Consider the following 22,389-nt stretch of genomic DNA (forward strand, 5'->3'; position numbering starts at 1 on the left):
GTCGACCTATGTTGCAGTTATTCAATTTAACACCGGAGGGCAGCAAACGTCCTTGTTTGGAAATAAATTATATTGCGTTTTTTAACTCCTTAAAGGAGATTTTTACAATACAATACAATTTTATTTATATCACAACTCGTAAATGACTGTCAAATTATTTCAGTTCTTAAAGCAATTTTAAAATATGCAGTTTTTAATGTCAGTGTACTTTAATGCAGACGGCAATGTTTTTTTTCCCAATGAAAATTCTTCAGGAGTCTTTCCAGGAACTGAGCAGATGCTCACCTACTCATGCTCTGCATTACGTCATTGATTTGGTCACGTGGTGCATACTCTTTCCCAATTCAGCCCTTATTTTTACCCTAATGGATACGATAGTATACACAATCAGTGTATGTTAAACTAGAAAAATATTTATAAACAATTTATTGATTTATACAGATAATTTTTGAGGGTGCTGTAACATCTGGTACTTCAAATGAATCAATCACCATTGTGCTGTGCACTAAAAGCAGATGTTTTGGATGCAGTTTTTCTTCTTCGTCAGTTTGGTGAATTCTGTGCAGTTTCCAGTTGTTTCTGTGGCGGCTCTACAAGAACTACATACAGGATAGGCATTTGAACTACTTATTTTGAGAAAATAGATGGACAGACAGATGGATGAATGGACAGAGAAACACATAGGCAAATTTACAGATTGACAGATTTTGTTCAAATAAGAAAACATCACAATCACATTTCCAAAGCGAAGTGTTTTTATTTTCTCGCAAATCCCAGTGACAACACAGACAGATGCTGATGATGTCATCAGCTACCAAAGTGGAACTATTGCTCTCTCTATTTACACTGCATTACCCATCATGACGTCAAAGCGTCCATGCAAGGCAAGGAAGGCACTCGAACCCCCAACAGCAACATTGCTGTGACGCTGACAACGGAAGAAAACATTTGGTAACAAGATCTGTGGGGAATATTTATGGAAGGTCGGTCACACTACAAAGTTAAGTCCTGCTTCTCAGATGACAGCTTTTTGCACAAAACCATGAGGAAATTATTTTCAACCTGTTATGTTGTCATGCGTGTCGCAGAATCATAGGACATGAAGTAAATTTAGCTAGTATTAGCTAGACTAGTCAACTTGTCATATGTAGCCTTCTGTTGACACCAACTTGTCGCACTAAACATGAGAAAACATTTTTGGAATGTTGACACACGTCGCAGTATGTGACGTAAAACTAGCTAGGTGTAGTTGCCAGTGTTAGCTAGCCTTACTCAACGTTTGACACAGCGATGCCAGCCTTCTTAGATGCCAACTAGTGACTAAAAAACACGAGTTAACATTTTCTACGTGCAAGAAATTATGTAACAAACAAGAGCGGTCTAAAATGTCAAAACTAGTTAGTCGCCAGGGTTAGCTGGCCTTTTTTGGCGACATGTTAGCAATGCAGCATTGAACAGTATGATAACTATGTTCTATTTCTTAGACGATATCGCACAAAAAGCTGAGAAAACGTTTTGAAGGTGCGAGGAATGTCATATTTGTGTTGTAGTGTTTTAGATCTTGATATAAAATTAGCGAGTCATCGTCGTCAGTGTTAGCATGCCTGGTCCATTTGCCCAATGTTCTGCTTTATGAAAAAACATTTAGTAAGTCAAAAATGTGAAAAAAAAAAAGTTTCAAATCATGAGGAATGTCTTAACAACAATAATGGTCAAACATTTCATAAAACTAGCTTGTTGTAGTCGCCAATGTTAGCTAGCCTTTTTCCGCGACACTTTAGCATGCCAGCATTAATCAAAACATGCTCCTTCTTGCACACCAAGTTGGATCTTTTCATGTTTTCATATGTTCACTACGACGCTCCAAAGCGTGATGTAAACTATTCAAGTTAACTTGTCTTTCTCTGTGACATGCGACACACCATCACGGAGCAGGACTTAAGTTATCTCATTACGTCCACACCAAGGATTTTTTTTGTCAATATTTGCTTCAACGGAACAGACAAAAACAACTTTTTTACAAATTTGTGCTGAAGGGTAGCACTTTCATTTGGGTGAATTGAAGATTTGTACTTGTATTTTGAGGGTAGAGCGTACACATTTTAATGAAACAATTTTGACACACATTCAGATTTTTGGGCATTAGTTGAGGTTTCAGCTCTCAAGAGTGTCTTATTTTGTTTTTAGTGTTACCGATTTCAAGTGCACCTGATTGTCGCTTCACTTGTGATCTGTCACCCCCCCCCTTAAAAAAAAAAAAATCTTAATAGCAGACCCGCTGATTGGTTAGTGTTTTGGAGCTAAAATCAAAAGTATAAATAAACCAACATTGTGTTCCAGTCAAGGAGAAAGAAAGGAAGGATAGGTGTGCACGTTGCCCCCTGTTGCTTGGGAGGTGACCCGGGACGTACCAGCTAGTTCCTCTACCTGATAACCACATTTCTATGTATAAAAATACCACATGTGTTTTGTGCTACACGCCAAAGCCACGCTTGCTACTGTTTGGTATCAAATCGCGTTCGTTGTTCACGTCAAGGAGGGAAAAGAAAGCACCGTTTGTAAAGTTGTAATAAATCATCATTGCTGCATCAAATATCAGCTTCATCTATTTTCGGGTTTTTTTTGTACAAACCTTGTGCAATCTAAAAAGTTAATAAAAAAAAATACAGTATGTATGTACACCCAGCAACCACAACCTCTGTGTGTGTATGTGTGTGTGTGTGTGTGTGTCTGCATGTTTGAAAGACTTTTTTTTTTTAAACCAAGTCATTATATTGCAGTCATGTTGTGGCTTGTGCGGGTGGGCGTGTGTGTGTGCGTGTGTGTGTGTAGCTTCTAGTGTTGACAGTGCTTGAATATCATCATCATCATCATCATCATCATCACATCAAATTATCAAACATTAAAATCAAATCAAGATCACATGACAGTGATACTCCTCATACATACACACAGAAAAGCAATAAAAGCAACTCCAGTGTTTACCTCTGACTTCATGTTTTTTTACCCCCGCCCACCCTCCCTCGCTGGTGTGCGTCCCTCAGTAGTCAAAAGTCCAGGCGGGACCGGGACCAGGCCCAGGGTCTCCCCTCCACTCTCAAAATCCAAGCCGGGTCCAAATAATAATAAAGGTTCCAGGTTAGGCAGGTTACAGGTGTTCATTTCATTAACAGTAAGAATCGTGCTTGAGTTGTGAACACACACTCACTCACCCCAAATTATTGCTTTGTATCCAGGGGAGAACAGACAGACGCATGCCCCCACCCCCACAGTAGAAAAGCCCAAAATGTACAAGTAGTCCTCATCTGATGCGGTTCTGCCTCATGAGGGGCACGATACAGGACGGTGGGCCGGCCTTGCTCAGGAAGTTGTGCTTCAGCAACTCACTCGCGGAGGCGCGCTGAGACGGGTCACGCACCAACATGCGGTCCAGGAAGCCCTTCAGCACAGGTGACACCTGGAAAGCAGTAAACATATTAAAAAAAAAAAAAAAAAAAACTAATTACCATGATATCACAACAATAATAATGTCAATTACAGTTTACACACCATAAGCCACAGCCAAAATTTTGACTTTAGAAACACAATTTCCCCACGTCTACTCTGTATTTAGTCGTGACAGTACCTTGTGCAAGTTCTTGAGTTTGGGTGGGAGGTTGTCTCGGATCATCTTCATGGCCTTGAGCGGCGGCTCGTTGAAATACGGGGGCTCCCCATCCACCATCTCGATGACCATGATGCCCAGGGACCATATGTCCACCTAGATGGAGGGAGGGAACAGAGAGAACAAAAAGTGGAACATGGGTCTTCTAGAGATCGACACAGGAAGTAAAAAAAAAAAAAAGGAGGTGGGAACAGTACCTCTGGTCCATAAGGAAGTCGTGATATAAGCTCGGGCGCCATCCAGTAGGGCGTGCCCACCAGAGACTTCCTGCGTTGCACTTCTTTCGACACCTGAGCGCAAAAACCAAAATCGGACAGCTTCACCTGGACACATGCATAAACACAAAAAGGTAAGCAACAGACATTTTATTTTCTCCAGTCAGCGTAAAGGTGACACATTAAGTAAATGTTAACATTTAAAGTATTGTACCCGGCCGTCGTGCGTGAGAAGGATGGAGTCGCTCTTGATGTCGCGGTGGATGACACCCTGCGTGTGCAGCACCGATAAGGCCTTGAGGACGGACAGACACACAGTGGCGATCTGTTCCTCGTTCATCCTGAAGCACAACGGGAGAATAATAGAATAATAAACAAGAAAACAGTCAAGAGGAAAAAAAACTTAACAGGATTGTTTAACACTATGCAAGAATTTTACTGAACTTTATGTTTAATGAACTCACAAACCGTGTCTTATGAGTAGTGGCTGAACAATTTTGCAACAAGTCAGCCTTTTTTATCTGGGTTCTTATTTTGAAGAAAAAAAATAAAGAAAGAAATTATGGCGTAGTGCTTGCTTATGATGAGTTCAGTTAGTCTCTTCGTTTGTGAAGACACTTGTGCCATAAGTAAATTGCCATTGAAAATTTTGTGGCGAATTGGATAGAAACAAAATGAACTTGACACGGCTACTTGTAGAGTTCCCTTCCAATTTGCAGAGGACTCCTCGTGTCTCACCTGGTGTGTGTCACAATGTCTGTGAGTGCGCCACCTTCCAAGAACTCCATGACCACCCAGAGCTCATCACCCACCAGGTAGCTGTTGTACATCTCCACCACGTTTTCATGGTGGTAGTCACGCATGATCACCACCTGAAATTGACACACAAAGAGATGGTGAAGAGAAACATTTTAAATATACAGTGCAGCTGGAACAGTTTATACATTTTATGTTAAAAGCCTGACCACAAAATGGAAGGCAATTCATTTTTCTATATTTTTTTTATTTTTGCCTTTCTGTTGCCGGTCCTTCTCTTTGGAATGACCTCCCGCTAAACGTTAGGCAAGCTCCATCTTTAAAACTAATTTTTATTCTTTGGTTTTTCACTCAGCATGAGACTTACTTACTTACTGTTTTTGTGCATTTTATTGTCTTTGTTATTCATAAATAAATAAATAAATGTCATCAATTTGTTTTGTTTGTTGTTGTATGGCTCACTTTTTCTCCATGTACAGCCCTTAGCATATGGTTTTTATCTTTAAGTGCTTAATAAACACAGCTGAGTTAAGTTGAGTTGAGAATACTTTCTATATGTCTAATAAACGTTTAGCATGTTAGTCCTTACCTCATTGAAGAGCAGCTCTCTGCGCTGTTGCTTCCTCAGGTCCATCTTCTTCACAGCGACCAATTTTCCCGTTGTCTTGACAGTGGCGATGCACACAATGCCCGTGGACCCCTCACCGATCTTGATGTAGTGGTCCAAGTAGGTGCGAGGGTCGCCGGGATCCACCACCATCTGCAGAGCTGTCCGGAACTGCTCGTGTGACACCCTTTGCGGCTCTCTCTGCGGCGAGCGGGCATCAGGCGGCGGCGGTAGGCCAGAGGGGGCTGGCGGTCGTGGGGCTGGCACATTGGGGTGAGCGGTGTGCGGGTGCTGGCCGGCCTCGGGCATCAGGCTGGGGTGTGACGAGGTGAAATGAGGGTGTGTGGGGCCAACGGGGGGCTTGGAGCCAGAAGACCCTCGGAGGGGGACGGAGGGGCCATTTTGAGCGGACGATTCGTGGGGACGCACCGGCTGGAAGGAGGACAAAGCCAAGCATTGTCTCAATCAAGAAAAAAAACAAGCAAGGACCATGGGAAGCAGGACAATTTAAGGCGAAGAACATGGAGGCCACAAAGATAAAGACGACGACAACGGCCAGGATTATGGAGGAGAAGACCTTGAAGGCTAGATGTGACATTCAGATGTCATGCTTACCGGCCCAGTGGGGCTCCGTCCCCCATCGCTTTCCGCCCTGGGATACGTGTTGAACGGCCGCGTTGTCTGCTGTGCGGTCTTCATCACACCATCGGTCACCGGCATATTAGGGGTGCGGATGTTGGGCCCTGAGAGGGGTCTCTTTTCCCGGGGGGACTGGGGGCTGCCATCCCGCACCTGGTAGCTGGACTTTGGCCTGTTTTCACCATTCGGGTCACGGCGGGCAAGCTGATCCTGAAGATAGCAAGGGTAACAATTTAGAACACAAATATCAGAAAAATAGAAAAATATTACATGAAGTACAGAGAAAAAAATTGAGGTCTGGGAAAAGTTGAAAATTAAGTTAAAAAAAATGTTTATCGACAAATATAGGGAAAATTTAAAAATATTATAAAAAAAATATAAATATTGGAAAGTAGAAAATATTGAGAAAAAAAAACCCAACTAAAAACTGCAAAATGACAATTTCAACAGCGCTTTGTTACAGCTGCAGCTGTTCTGAAATGAGCTATACAAATAAAATCGCATTGTATTGGTATATATTCACAGCCAAGAAGTATTTTTCATACAAATATTTAACGGAATATTTAAAAGAAAAGAAGAAATAGACGAAAAATACTCCAGCATAATGGAAAAAAATAGGAATACAAAATATTTAAGAAATAAATACACAAATATTAGGGGGAATAGACATGTCTAGGGAAAAATAAAAAATATTTTGAAAAACATATACCCACATATATTGCAGAAAACTAAAATAAAATAAATGGCAAAACACACACACACATACAATTACAACTAGTCAGGTGTGGCATGCGTCTCCTTCCGGTTTCTAACCTGGTTCTGGTCCCGATGCTGTCTATCTCTGTGAGGTGGTGGTGGTGGGGGACCGGAACCCGGTCTGTCTCGGTGGCCCCGGCCTGGCTCTTGGCCTCTGGGCTGCTGCTGAGGCCGAGCATGGATCCCGTCTTCTCGCTGCGAGCCTCGGAGCGGGTGCTGATTGTGGCGGTGATCATTTATGCCCTGGTGGTCTGACCCAAGGCGCTCCCTATAAAACAAAAGACAGAAATAGACTTCAAGGTTCGTTTGAATTTAATGTGGAGTCCAGTGGTCCAGTTCACTGATGGTGGAAAATGGTAGACAGTATGTCGGAATTATTTTGGAAAGTAATCAAATTGCCATTGCTTCAACACATACACAACCTGCCCCCTTCCCTCAATACTACAATTGGGATTTAATATGGCATTATTATGTTTGTTTTAAAATTCCCCAATTTAATAATTTAAGTCTGATTTGAGTCATATTATGTGGCTCACCTGTCTGACTGCGAAGGCAGTCGTTGGTGAGGGTCTCCGTTCTCCTGGCGAGGTTGCACGGGGGGGCTGTCCCGCCGGAGTGAGTTGGAGCGAGTCACTGACATGGTGTCAAACTCGTCCAGAAGCCAAGTCAATGAGCCGTCCACCCCTAACTTCGTGCCACGGACGATGCTCTGAAGATAAAGAAGAATTAAACAATAACGAGCTGCCTACAAAGTGGGTCCTCGGTTTACATCAGACCCGATATGTAAGGTGTTGAGATTAGGACTTGATTTGCTAGTTTGGTCATGCGACGACAAGACACGCTAAGTTAATGTCATACATACCGAAAACATAAGAAAGTAAGTAGAATAATAGTAAATATAGCAGAAGACATTATTATTAATAAAATATAAAAAATTAAAAATATTTTAAAAACATTGACAAAATAAAAAAAAAACATTTGGAAAATAAAAAGAAAATATTAGCTATAAAATGAAAAATATTAAACAAAAACCGTTTGACAAAATAAATATTAAAAAGATTTAAATAATATAGCACAAGAACATTAAAAGGTTTATAATACACAAAAAACAAATATTAGAAAAGATATATAAAATCTAAATATATTTTGGGAAAAAAATGCTAGCAAATATGAAAAAAAAAGGAAAAATGTTAGATGAAACATACTTGATATATATTAAATGAAAAATATACTAATGGCCAAAAATATTACGAAGAAAATGAAATTTTTAGAAATAGAAAGAAAAATATCAAAATATGAACAAATTAAAAAAGAGACATATTTGACATTTTGCCTACAAGTGGTGCTCATGCAAATACAAAATTTACATAACTTGGAAGTCCTCTGCAATACATTTTAAGCCTCAGCACTCATCCCACCTTGTGCGGCTCCATGGTAGTGATTACGGTGGCATCGATGAAAGGCTTGGGCCTTTTGGCCGTGTCCTCGATGAGCGACTGCCATTGGCGGGGCAGGCCCACAAACTTCTGCTCCTGCTCGTCAAAGTCGGTATGCACACGGTGCTCAAAGTTGGACGGCGCCGAGATCTGGATGCGCGACTTCTTTTTCTTGGAGAACATGGCGGCGGCCGGGGCGGCAAACAGCCGAGCATCAGAACTACAGGGAGAGAAATGATGACGTCAAGGTGTGTAAATCTTTCTGCAGCGGAGGAACAACAACAGATCAATATGACACACAGATGTTTAGCACATGCAGTGAGGATAAAGCACCTGCATGCTTACTTTGCCAGAGGCATGTTTTTTTGAAACTTTTGTTTGAAAAACAAATGTTACTCCCAACAGAGATCCGTCATTCTGGAAAATAAAATAACTAAATTGAAAACTCCACAACAGTGGAACCGGAGAACAACAGCATAAAGACCAGAACTCCATAAAGAATAAAACAATAGAGGCTAGGACAGTGAAAGAGAGGACCTCAGAGAACAGGGGCCTGGAAGATAGGCTCATGAAGGAGGGAAACATGCAGGTTCAAACAATGCGAGGCAGATGCATGGCGCTTAAAGTGGAAAAGACACGTTTTTTTACACATTTTAATGTTATATTACACAATAGAATAACAATGTTGCAATAAACGATTTCTCGGCTTGCTACACATTAACTAAGTATTTAATGGATTTAGCATTTTGTTTTGAAACACTTCCGGGTGGAGCCAAGGCCAAGGCGAAATCGTGAAGAGGGGGATATGAGGTAATCGAGCCAAATCTCTGACTTGCTGGCTGTGAAGTGTACTCTTTGCGGATTTTTCTTCTGATTCATTTAGTTGTTGTTTTTTTTTTTTACATAACTTGGATTATGCCACAATGTGAGGACGGCGTGAGCTTGTTTCCGCTCCCCCAAGATGCGGTTTTACACAGAAAAGAGGGAGGCAAGTAATTGCACCGGAGCTGATCAGAGGACATCTTTATTTATCTTTTTGTTTTCAATTTGCTAACAGTGGGCCTCTGAAACGCTTTGAGACAATTTTGTGATTAGTAGCAATATAAATAAATTTGACTTGGCTAAGATCATGATGAAGGAGACTATGGCAGCCAGTCACATGGTGACCAGGACCATATGAGCTAAATTTATGAAGGAGGTGGTATATGTCGTCTCAGACCAAAGGAAGCATGATGACCACATCTAAAAACGAACCAAAGAAACTGGTAGGCTACGGCCCTGAAAGGGACAACTATGGAGGCGAGGATCATTAAAAAAGGGAGACATAACAATAGGGACCAGTCAGCTGCTGAGTCATACACTGACAACATGTGAGGTTTGCAGCAATTTGATGACACAAACTGCTAAAGACATGCCAGCCTGTTGACAGTACAGAACCACAAAGCTTCTTTATAATTAAGTTGAACGTGCACAGCTCACAGTGAAAGTGTCTGGTGGCTCTCCTGTTACATGCCTCTCTCCTCAGCTAATGAGTGTGTTGACAGTTTACAAACACCCTTCGCTACCTCCATTTACGATAAAGGCTCTTTTAAAACGAGGCACCAACACATATGCAGACAACATACAACAACACTCACATATTTTCTCTCCTCTGAAGGAACGACAATTACAGGAGCTTAGTAGGGGATTTTAAAATGTCCTGATTTCAAAACCACTAAAACTTTCCATCAGTGGAGCTGGGTTATTTTTTTTTGGAGTTGTCAGTGAAGGCAAGGTGACACAAACCTTCCCTCGTCTGTTGTTGTTGCGAGCAGTCTGTAAGCCCAAGGATGACTCTCCTTGTCGAAAATCAACTCTTTTGGGTATGTTTGACCTTTTTTTTTTCTATGAAGGATATGCAAAATGTGAGTCCAAACAGTGGCTGATATTGGTGGCAACATTTCCACACAATATCATATTCATGAGAGCCCCAACCATCACTCTTGGGTTAATTCAAACTTCAAGCTATTTTCAAATGAACTGTAAAACAAGCTCTGGGTTTACTTATTTTAAATACTACACACTTGCTTCCTAGACTGATATCAAGGCAGATAACATGTCTAACGTCAATTAATTTCACGAATGATTGCGGCGCAACATTGTACTCCTCATTACCCATAATGCCCCTCCTCGAGCACCACAGATACCTCTCTCACGCTCTCAGTTGCATGTTCGCCTGGCCGAGCAGTGAGAAAGGGTGTCTAAAATCATCTGAGGAGCATGCTGACCTCATTCCACTTCTATACATGGATGAATGAAGAGGTAGGAGGTCCACAAAACATCAACATAATACACTCACTGTGCTCTTATTGCAACACATGGAAAATATTGTAGGATCTCAAAACAGATTGTTCTGAGGGTTCAGTGTACAGTACATTTGCAAAGTACTCTTTCACACATGCCCTTTTTCACATTATGCTACAGCCTTATTCCAAAATTGATTTCATTTTTCCTCTCTAATTCTATAAGTGAAGCCCTTAAAATATATTCTGGATGCACTACAGCGCTAGACCTTTTCAATTCAACAATTTATTCAATTTTCCAATATGGTTGTGACATCACAAAATGTGTGAAAAGTGAGATGCTGCAAATGCGTCGCAGATGCACCGTACTTGCTAATTATCTAATAATTAGTGCATGAGCTCGCCTGTCACAAACTTGAGGTTTTACCATTCTGCAACCTGTCATCAAGTGTGGTAAAATATTTATCACACATTTCCTTGCCAGCATGTAATGTGATTTTTAGTTGGCGATTCTTCAGAGACATATCTGACATACCTACACGTCTGAATGGCATAATCACACTCAACACATCTGATAAGGCCGACATAAACCACTCATTGCACTTGTCCTTGTTAGAGCACCATCAAGGATAAAGCCACGACTTGACTTCCAAAACCAGACAGTCACTTGGTGAAACCATGTGTGGAAGTAACCTGCACTCTAAAAATGGAGAAAATTGTATCATAAACAAGAAGCAAAAATAAAATAAGCAATCCAAAGGTAAGTCTCAAGTGATGATCTCAAGTTAATCTGTGAAGTGTCTATGGATGTCACAATTGCAATCGTAATCATTTCCATCACTTGACAGTAATAACACATGTCAGTCACGCTAAAGAGTTCACATCAATTGCTTTTTTTTCTCTCTTTCAGCGGCTTCTAACTTTTCAAAATTGGAACAACAAAGGAAGGAGGACTGACTAAATACCGCAATAAATGTGTTTAAAAAGCCCCCGGAGCAGGATATTCCTACACTTTCAAATGTGGACAAGCAGGCAATGTCAGTGTCATGTAAAAGTAAAGTAAATACACTTGAGGGCAAGAAGTCCAAACTGCTCGCCTTGGTTAAATATGCATAGGGACAAAAGTTAGACAACTTGTCTACTACAGCAGTACCCTGTGTTCAATATTTTGACCCTCTCGTCTAGCTAATAAGGTAAGAGGAAGTCATTGACAATATGCTGCAGTATTATTTATTAGGATTTGTTTCATAGAGGAGTTGGATACTGTGTCAATATTGATGAGCCCTCCTGGTGAGTTTTGTTAAAAAAAATGTTCAAGGATCAAAGGGACCCACGGAACGTGTTTGTTGTTGACCCATAAAATAGCGAAACAAAAACAAATATATGCTATGTCAATTTGAACACATTTTAAAAAATACAATTTAGTCAACATTTTCTGAATATGTTTGGAAATATTTTTTATACAGGTACAGGTCAAAAGGACTGTTGTAATATTTTAAACTCTAGAATAAAAATACTGAAAAAAAGAATTTAAAGTTATTCCGATGACCTTTTAATTTCCTTTTGTATATGCGCTATATAAATAAAGCTGTATTGCATTGTATTTTTTTTTTTGCTTTTTTCATTTCATCATATTAAATGATGTTTCTTTTAAATATATTTCAGATGACTAAACTGTTGTCACACCCAAGAAACAAACATGAGCGTTACATTTCAAAACAGGTCAATTTAACCCCCCAACATACCAAGAGTGTTTAAAATAGCCGCCTAATATAATGACATGATTGAGGCTAATGACAAGTGGCTTTTGTGAACCATTTAAAAGTTCAAACTAGATACTTTGGGCAGCTAAGCAGGTGAGTGTGAAAAATAGCATGAACACGCTAACACAAACACTTCAAGTACAAGTCAATTTCCTTCAAAATAAATAAACGAGTGACACTTATTCAAAAAACACAAGCACAAAAACAAGGAAGGCCTCAAAGCATCCAGGTTGGCTTAGAATCACCCAATCACGATGCTTCTTTAAACAAAGGCATGAAGGGCCGTGGCCAATGGCCACGAGCTTCCAGCGGCAGGTTGTGGAATGTGGGATAACCAACTACACACGCACACACACAAACAGTTCACAAGGTAAAACTGCTATGAGGAAGGTTAGTATCACATGCTAGCGTCAACGCCTCATCACATGACAGAGCAACAATACAGTGACTCATGAATCCTCAAGTAAGACAACTTTCAACAATAATGGGCCGTAAATTCCTAAAATATGCCGGGTCAGTTTTATCTCGTCGTTTTATCTCGATGCAATTTATGCAGTAGGTATATACAGCACACGTCGGGCTTAGACCAGATCCTTGATGCAGTCCAGCCCTTACTTGGAAACTTTTCATTGTTCATACTCTGCTTACCACTCTAGGTGTATCATTCCTATAGGATTTCATGATTATCCTCACATACTTCTCTAGTACTCCTCTCTCTTGCAATCCTCTTGCACACCATCATAGGCCTTCTCTAGGTCAATGAATGCCAGATGCAGGACTTTCTGCTTTTCCTTGCACTTTTTCATAATTTACCTTTGGGAGGATATCCCATCTGCAATACCCAGGACTTTGATGAAAACTAATTGTTTTCTGCAAATGGCAACTTGTGTTTATACAGAACAAGAGCAAAAGGAAAATGTTATTTCAGTAAAAGGGTTGACAGACTCTTACAACTGTCATACTACCACTGAAGCCCGAAAATTATTGTCTTCACTTCATATATTCTCACGACGTGGCGGTTTAGAACAGAATGGCTACACATAAAAAAGGCGAACAAATGCCGGATTTTAGGAGGTTACAAACACTCTTTCATGGATGTGATAAAACCTTTTTTTGTAATTATTAGAGTTGATCAGTTATGCAAGTCAATACAGCTGTTCCACCACTGAAGCTCAAGTCGGACTATCGAGAACTTTCTTAATTTTTGTGTTGTGTGTTTATATAGAGCACGTCCAAGCTTGTCTTTTTTTAGATTGGCATTAAAACACTCTCTTCTAGCATTATTAGCACATTTGAAAGTTGAGGAAAAAAAAAAACTGACAACACGAAGGAATGCGGTGGGAGCGCATAGCGCCCTTGATAAGGGTGCCGCTAGCTCACTCTCACTGTAATGTTTTTGTGTACCTTTTGTGTATATTTGCCTCTGTTCCTGAATGTCCATGGTGGGGGTGGGGGAGGGGTAGTGATGTTGACGTTGGCTCCTGTGGTCATTCCACTGAAGAACCCCCGCAATCCGGCCCTTCAAAGGCAACAAACCTGGCCGTCCCTCCCTGCCTTTGTGCTGCTTACATACTGACTGAATTTTCTGTGTGTTTATTTCATCAGCTTAACTTGCCGCTTCATGCCTCTCCGGTGCTGCAGGCCAACCTTTGCACGATCCTGCGATTGCTGTGGACGCCGCAGTGCTCCAGCTTGCACTCGGCAACAAGTCATGAGATTAAAAACACAAGATAAATGCGCACAAATTCACCCTCTCACACAGGGTAAGGCGGTATGAAATCTCAGATTGTTATTCACAAAAATCTCATTTACATCAAAGCAAATGAGAACGATGTTATTCAAAAAAAGTTTTGCTTCTCTGGAATTTGCTTAATTTCTCCTGATATTAAACTAGCCTTGAAATGTATTTTTCTTTCAGCATTAGCGTGCCCGGAAATAACATCCATCCATCCATCATCTGTACTGCTTCTCCTCATGAGGGTCGTGGGGGGTCTGGAGCCTATCCCAGCTATCTTCGGGCAGTAGGCGGAGTACACCCTGTACTGGTTGCCAGCCAATCGCAGACCACACAAAGACGAACAACCAACCACGTTCACAAACACACCAAGGGGCAATTCAGGGTGGCCAATCAACCTACCACGCATGTTTTTTTGAATGTGGGAGGAAAACGGAGTCCCCGGAGAAAACCCACACAGGCACGAGCAGAACATGCAAACTCCGCGCAGGAAGGCTAGAGTAGGAATCGAACCATGCACCTCTGTACAGTTCGGGGTCTCTGTCGTCATATTTTACGCTTCAGAATGTGCAACGCAAATTCAATGGGAGACAGGCCTGTCTAGTACACGCACTCTTTGACTACAAAGCCACGCTGTTGCAACACATGCAGAACGTGCTTTGGCTTTTGTCTTGCCGACATAAGCAGGGGGTCCATGAAACAGACATTGCTTGGATGGCAGCATATGTATCTCCCAAACCTGTATTTACCTTTCAGCATTAATGGTGCCTTCACAGATGTGCAAGTAAGCCATGCCATTTGCACTAAGATAGCCCCACATGCTCACAGATGCTGGCTTTCGAACTTTGCGTTCATAGTGAGAAGAAGCGGTACAGATGATGGATGGATGGATGAAGTCCTAATGGGTCTTTTCCACTTTAGCCAGGAGGACACGGTGAGCACTGTTTCCAAGAACATTTTTCCACTTTGTATCAGTCCACCTTAAGATGAGCTCGGGCACAGAGAAGCCAGCGGCGATTTGGGGCGTTGTTGATAAATGTAGTAGGGTTTTAAGCTGCACTTACGGATGTAGCGCCCAACTTTATTTACTGACTTTGGTTTTCTCAAGTGTTCCTTGATGCAGTGCCGCCTCAGGGATCAAAGTTCACAGGCATTCAATGTTGGTTTTCGACCTTGCCGCTTACATGCAGTGATTTCTCCAAATTCTCTGAACCTTTTGATGATATTATGGACCGGAAATGATGAAATCCCTAAATTGCTTGGAATTGTATGATCAGGAACATTGTCCTTATAATATTCGACAATTTGCTCACGCAGTTGTTCACAAAGAGAAGAACCTTGCCCAATCTTAGCTTGTGAATTACTGAGCAATTCAGGAAAGCTCCTTTTATACCAAACATCGTACCTGTCAGCTCCAAATTAGCCTGTTCACCTGTAGAATGTTCCAAACAGGTGATTTAACGTTGGCAATAATTTGCTAAAAACAAAGTTTATCAGTTTGAACATGAAATTACATTTTCATGTATGTTCAACATAATGTCCCAACTTCACTGGAATTGTGTTTGTATTGAAAACTGAGTTTTTCCTCTACCAGGTGTCAGAATTCACTGGCTTAGATACTTTCTGTGTGTAACAAATCTTTAAAACTGCATGCTAAAATCTATTTGAGAGACTGTTAATCTACCCCTGCTGTTCTGGTTAGCAACAGCAAAGGGCCTCAGTATTCAGAACATTACCACTTATAATGTAAACTGAGATAATGAAACATTACAACTAGTTTTTCTTCCTGAAAAGGATATGGGAAGGCATTACTGTGTCTTGAACACTTCAACAGGCAGCTAATTAAAGGTACAACATCTGATTTAAAGGGATTGCGAAGAGACTGGTCTCTGAGACACAACACTGGACGCGGATATTCATCATCACGCAAGTATGCATTTTAATGTTCTTCTGGTTTCATAACATCCATCCATCCATCCATTATCCAAGCCGTTTATCCTCACGAGGGCCAGCTGTCTTTAGGCACTAGGTTAACTTTTTTTCCCCCCAAATTGTACTGTATTATTTGCCTGGAAATTTTCATCAGGGACTGCAAGGGGTAGCTCCTACCTTGCAGTCAAACAGCAGCTGTGTTTGCTTGGAAGCGACCCGCGACTCAGTTGACTTCAAACTAACCACAACACAGCACACAAAGACATTTCCAGCAGGTCCAGCTTCCCTGCTGAGATGATCCTTAATTCCCATGGACCCAACGAGCAAAGTTTGATCCACTGAAAAGTGTAAATAGTAAAATGGTATAGACATTTTTTTTAAATTACGATGAACTTAAAAGGCAACATGATACAATCTCTAAAGCGGACGTTGCTGGGACGACTGTCTCCCCATCATTCCAAGTCAATGCCTTTCACACAGCATGGCAACAACCCTCTCTTTTACATACCCAAAGCCGTAAAAATGGCAGGTCGACTTTGTACACCTATTCCATGTTAGTACCATTTAGGGGTGTAGTTCTCCAATAATTTTAGAATAAAATTCTACCAGTGACCAAACCAGTTAAGGAGATTAAATTGGATCGGGCAATATGAAATAATACCAAAACAAACTATGTATGTAAGGTGCAGTTGATATTTTTATCCATGTGGGGGTCACAAGCCTCACAAGCATTTCACAGTTATATTTGTGATTTTGAAAGTGAGAGGCTTTAAAAGACTTTTGTAATACTCAATTAATTATTTCAGTGACATGTAAAACAGACAACAAAAAAGCCGGATAACTGTCGTGTTATCCTGGTTCCAATAAAAATTAGGGAGGCTTTCATGATTTTCGGGACTTCTGAAATACTCAAGTGTGCTACACCTGTTTAATAACTATCATACGAACATGCAAATATAATAGGCAGTGACCACCCGCTCTTGAGGCATCCCGGGAATGTGTGATACTCCCAACACGCGCGCGCGCGCGCGGACGGACAGGCACAAGATGAGGGAAGAGGAAGAGATTTGAAGCGTTTAGCTTCGCTTTTAACCCTGGTGGAAATTGAACTGCTGAAACTGTAACTATTATTGGTCCGACAACTCCACCAGGAAGTGCCTCGTCGATTTTATTGAGTCAACTAAACCCGCTTCGGATGGTGTAAACATCACTCATATTACATTTTTGTGACATCATAACGCGGCACAAAGTCGGGAAAAGTGAGCGAGCAAAGTCTTGGCGGAGAAGGAGGAGTAGTAAGCTAATGTTAGCAATGGCTAGCAGGTAAAAGGAAAAAAGCGCCCCCCCTCAACTCAAAACTTGGTCACAACAACCAGCTGAAGTTGTGCTTTTTAGAGAAAAAAAGGAGCGCTTACTCACCACGTAAGATCCCCCGTGAACCGTCCGTGGCGCCGCAGGCAACGCGAAAGAGCCCCGCGGTGACTTTTATAGAAGAGCCGTGAACTATTAGCCTAAAGTCTCACTTTGCCGACGCCATGTTGGAAGCGTCAGGAGGGGGCGGGGAGAGGAGGAGTGGGTAGAGATACCACATCCGGGAAACCGCTGGGCCGCTGCCATGGTAACAAGCAGTCATTGGGGTGGGAACGTCATGCGACGTTTCAAGGTTACGACGGCACAAAATTAAAAATAGGAATAAGAAATTGAGATTACAGGGGAAACACACACGCACGCACGCACACGCACATAATCCGAATCAAAATGCCTTTTATTGTCATTGCACTCAGTGTACAACGAAACTGGAGAAAACATTAGAAAAAAATAAATAAAGATGCCATAGAAAAATTTGAAAAATATTGAGAATGGCGACCAGTTCGGGGTCAATTGCGCTATTTCGCTCAAAGTTTACTGGGATAGGCTCCAGCACACCGTCTCTGTCTCTCTTTCTCTCTCTCTTTCTCTGTCTCTCTCTCTCTCTCTCTCTTTCTCTCTCTCTCTCTTTCTGTCTGTCTATCTCTCTCTCTCTCTCTCTCTCTCTCTCTCTCTCTCTCTCTCTCCCTCGTTCCATTGAAACTATGACGCCCCTATAAAATCAGAAAAAAGAAATTAGAAAAAATGCAAATAAATTGTCCCGATACACACCGTTTGGAGGTTACGATGACAAACAATTAAAATCTAGGCAAAATGAAAAATACTGCACGTCATATCATTGGGGGGCTGCTGGATAGGTCACCAGCTCGTCACAGGGTAGAGATAGACACCGTCGCTGAGTGGGAACTGAAGCCACCTTGCCCGTACACAAGTTAGGCGGATGGACCACTACACCATCGGTGACTCAAATCCTGAATGTGTCTTTTTGAAATTGTTCGAGTTCCCTGAGCTCACAAAAAGCGAAATTTGGTGATAGACATCTCTGCGGGTTCTTTGGTTTAGGTCTTGTTCCAGCATGATTTTGTTTTATATAAGCCAGGACTCCAGATACAATAGATGAGAAACACAAGAGCACAGGAATCCAGCATTACAAGGGGCTGTGAAATAGGCTCAACATGACATTTCTTTGCAATTAAACTATTTTTTTGCTTGTCGAATGACTATTTCTGACTGATTTTTGGCTTTTCACGATGAAGGCATTCCATTTTCGTCTTTCTGTGCTACAGCTACAGCAAAGAATAACGCGAAAATCCATTAAGTTTATGATAATGCAACATATTTGAGAGGGACAGTTCCATAAGTGTTTTCCTTTTGAGGTTTTTTGAAGCAAGTAACTGTCACTGGTCCAACTGTCCAACATCACCACACAGTGTTCAAAACATGTACTGCATAGTAAAGTAATTCATTCAGTTTACTGTAGATTAGAAAATTGCCCAGCTGTAAATCTTGAGGCATCATATTCAAATTATAATTGTCACTATAAAATTTTGATGTCTTAGTTTTTAATACATTTGGGAAATATGTGAAAAATTAAGCTTAGTGAATATTTTCCAGATGCACTCATAGTATTCACGGTGCTACACTTAATTTTTTTATTGTTAATAAATTACCATGATTAAATAGCTTTTTTCAATTTTCAAAAACATTTTTAAGATTTATATTGCAAACAAATTAACAAACGTATTGAAATTAAATTTTTCAAATTGACTATGTGGTGTTATGTGTATAAAAGGCTGCACCTTATATGTGGAAATATTGAAGCAATTACATTGAATCACCCGCTATTTGCGGGGATACGGAGTGAGCCCAGGCGTATACAGCCAAAATCCATAAGTAATTGACGATGTCAAGGCTGCCTGTACCAGCCATTGATACTTGAGGCCAAAAAAGTAATAAAAATCTGACATCAAATAGGTCTTCCTCGCCAGTAGATAAAGAATGGTTGAAGGGCTAGGTTCCTCCCTTGTAATCGGCGAATGGTCAAACTTGCAAATTCCAGATAAAATGTACATTGCCAAAGTATAAACCCTTCGGCCTATTTATTTTATAGTTTAGAAGGCTTACCTAGGCATTATGGTGAACCAGGCTCACAGTGACATGACAATAATCACACCCACACAGGAATTAATGCATAGTTTATCATCATAATCATTGTCGCAATCAACAAACCAGTCACTCCAAGCAAAGGAAGTGCTGTCACATCGTATAGTGAAGCTCTATCCAAAGCGGCGAAACAGCAGAGGGGTGGTTGCCCATCCCCCTGCTATACAAAGATGTTAGATTATAGTGAGGCTATGTGTTCCGCTACACTGGAGATAATACCTGAATAGTACGACCAATAAGTCTTTAATCAGTGCACAAAGTGAGACAGAAGAGACAAGCTAGGTTCTAAAATGGTTCGGCTATTAAAAGTAAAGGTTTCCCAAACTGAGGGCCCCGGGTCCATTTTGAATGGCGGTTTAGCCATTGGCAAGATCACAAAGTCAAATTATCCAGAGATGCTTAGATTACATTTCAGACATCATATGAAGAGAATGTGATTTTATGTGTGCGATATATAACAAAAAATATTTGGAAAAATATGGCATTTAATGCGCTAGGTTGACTCCCACTGCAAATATTACCTAGAAATTTGTCACATTTGACAAAAGAATGTCTGTAGCATTTTTTAAAAAATGCCAATATTAAAATACAGTGTGTAATTTGAGGATAATGCCTTAATTTGTTATATATTATTTATAATATATTGTTTATGTACCGAATATATAAATATGACGCCGCTAAAAAACAGATTTCCACCAACATTGGGCGGGCGAGGCTGAAAAAGTTTGGGAAAGCCTGATTTTAGCATTCTTAATCCAATCTTCAAGTTACTGGAGGTATTGTTAAGGGTCCACAGGAAGGTCCTTCAAGGTCAATAAAGTGTTCAACGATTTTTGGGGTGGTGGGGTGTGGGGGCTAGGTGTTTGTTAAATTGGAATTTGTAATGATTAAAAAAAACCTCTTTGGGTGGGTCAATCTAACCCCTTCCTAGTAAATAAAGTCTCAAACAACCTTTAGGTGGGGCGACTTGGTTGCAAGTAGTCAAGGCTTGTAAATATTAAAAGCGAGTGGGGGAGTCAAGTGCTAGAGGCCCTTCAAGGACAGTAAAAGGTTCAGGCCACTTTCTTGGCGCAACCACAAGCAGAACTGAGAAATACTGCTCAGAATATTAACTATAAAGTCATTAAATAAGCTAAAAAAATAAAGGAATAAACAAATATGTTAATTACGCTAATTTGTATTTGTGGCATTTTTATATGAACGCTATAATAGCACAAAAAATACATAAATAAAGGTACTAGAGGTAGTGGTAAGGGTCCACAGGGAGGTCCTTCAAGGTAAATAAAGTGTTTAACTATATTTAAGGGTGGCTACATAGCTGCTGAGTCAGGATTTCTAAATATCGAATAAAAATATTTAGGAGTCAATTCCTGGAGGTCCTTCAAGGTAAATATAGTCTTTAACTAGCTCCAAGGGGGACTGCAAGGTCAAGATTGAGTCCTGGACGTCCCTCAAGAGCAGCAAAAGGTTGAGGGCACTTCGGGGTCTTTTTGGTGCAGCCTTCAGCATCACCCCCATCCAATTAGAACAGGACGACCCTCCCCCTTTCCCTCCGCTGTCCTCCATCCTCGCATCCATTTGTGTGCGCTCCTGCCGCAGCCTCCTCACCTCACGCGAAGCTCGTCCGCCCACATTCGGTCACCTCCAGCTCGGTCATCCGAATTTCGGCGCGCAGTCGCTGCGGTTGTGCGGCTCCCTGATGCCAGAGCCGCCGACGCCGCTGCTGGTACTGTTGTTGTGCGGGTCAGGCGTCCAGAAGAAAACGTAATAGATGACCAGGATGAAGGCGGACACGGACACGCACAGGAAATAGGCGATGGCCATGGCCACTTTGACCCACACCTTGGCGGACATGCTGGCGTGCTTGGCGCGCGGCTCCCCGGGGTAGCTGGGCCTCCGCTTGGGGTCGCCGTTCAGTTTGTCCACGGTGACACTGGCCCCTCCGTCGGCTGCTTTCATCTTGCAAGTGGAGCCACTTCCCACACCGGCACGGAGCTCATGTGAGGTGGGATGGGATGGAGCAGTGAGACGCCACCTCGGTTCCTCTATCTCCAACCCGGGTCGAGGCGCAGTGTGGGCGGCGTGGTGAGACGCTGGAGTGCCGCCAGCTGCGTTTGACTACAGCTGCCTCGGCCGCTTGTCCTCTGCGCTTTGCGGGACAAGTGAACTCAAGCAGGATATCATCCGCGGGACGGGACAGCTGTCAATAGTGACCTGTGATGGAAAGTAGTTTCCGGAACGAGTTTCAAAGTAAAAGCAAATACCGGAAATGAAAAATAAACTCAAAAGCCGCATATACGCACGCACAAAAACGATGGGTTGTTTAACACAATCACTGCTTTGGATTTTGTGCAGATTGGGTTACTATTTTTCCCAAAGTTGGTTTAATTATTTTAACGCAGCAGATTGGGTTGAAGAATCGATTTTGGGTGTCACAATTAATGTTTATCAAGCAGCATGGTGAGCACACCTCACAGAAGTTGAGATAAAGTAAGCTTCAACACTTACTTGATCACTCCGTGACGTTCTTGGCAGGGCAGGGAGGTGTCCATACGCCAAAAAAAAGCATCTGTATCTGACCAGCCTATCTTTCCTTTCGTAAAAGTTGATTAGGACTCAGGAGTAAAAATTATGTAAAAAGTGGCTTGGTTGCAATGAGGCACATTTTCCTGAACTGGTTGCCAGCCAATCACAGGGCACACAAAGACGAACAACCATCCGCACTCACAAACACACCTATGGGCAATTCAGAGTGCCCAATCAACCTGCCATGCATGTATTTGGAATGTGGGAGGAAACCCACGCAGGCACACGGAGAACATTCCAACTCCACACAGGAAGACCAGAGCCAGAACCAAACCCTTCACCTCTGAACTGTGAGGCAGACGGGCTGACCAGTCATCCATAGTGCCGCCCTGGATAGAAACGTTCCTGAGCAAAATTATTTCTCTGAAGAGAGAGGAGCATCATTTGCCGCCCACTTAAACTTGACGTGGGAGAGGGTAAAAATGAGGGGCTTAAAGTGTGCAACGATTGTGTCCTAATTATGCCTGGCAGGTTTTATCATTAAACG

The 22,389-nt window shown here is 41.7% G+C and overlaps 2 protein-coding genes and 1 long non-coding RNA gene across 4 annotated transcripts; 1 reads left to right on the top strand and 2 right to left on the bottom strand.

The window, feature by feature from the left end:
- Nucleotides 1–732: 732 nt before the first annotated feature.
- pak4 (p21 protein (Cdc42/Rac)-activated kinase 4) lies at nt 733–17,367 on the bottom strand. The gene is made up of 11 exons (XM_088301213.1): nt 17,205–17,367; nt 8,056–8,293; nt 7,174–7,346; nt 6,695–6,905; nt 5,858–6,091; nt 5,225–5,674; nt 4,618–4,751; nt 4,094–4,220; nt 3,862–3,987; nt 3,626–3,760; nt 733–3,457 (listed from the first exon to the last, which is right to left on the bottom strand). The coding sequence occupies exons 2-11, from the start codon at nt 8,254–8,256 to the stop codon at nt 3,302–3,304; spliced, it is 1,947 nt and encodes a 648-aa protein (XP_088157339.1). The 5' UTR covers nt 8,257–8,293; nt 17,205–17,367; the 3' UTR covers nt 733–3,301.
- On the top strand, nt 11,489–14,149 carry LOC148333448 (uncharacterized). Of its 2 annotated transcripts, XR_015844198.1 has the most exons (3): nt 11,489–11,548; nt 13,724–13,881; nt 14,037–14,149. It is a non-coding gene; the product is annotated as an uncharacterized LOC148333448 (long non-coding RNA). The 2 variants fall into 2 exon arrangements; XR_015844197.1 differs by lacking the exon at nt 14,037–14,149 and having other exon boundaries at nt 13,724–14,024.
- A 3,526-nt stretch (nt 17,368–20,893) lies between the features above and the next one.
- On the bottom strand, nt 20,894–21,537 carry LOC148333449 (putative transmembrane protein INAFM2). The gene has a single exon (XM_088301037.1). It carries the CDS (start codon nt 21,273–21,275, stop codon nt 20,970–20,972), a length of 306 nt encoding a protein of 101 aa, XP_088157163.1. The 5' UTR covers nt 21,276–21,537; the 3' UTR covers nt 20,894–20,969.
- Between the last annotated feature and the right edge of the window lie 852 nt (nt 21,538–22,389).

The sequence above is a fragment of the Idiotropiscis lumnitzeri genome, chromosome 7, assembly GCF_059441095.1.
Source record: "Idiotropiscis lumnitzeri isolate Australia: NSW breed Sydney's pygmy pipehorse chromosome 7, RoL_Ilum_1.0, whole genome shotgun sequence".
NCBI classification, from domain to species: Eukaryota; Metazoa; Chordata; class Actinopteri; order Syngnathiformes; family Syngnathidae; genus Idiotropiscis; species Idiotropiscis lumnitzeri.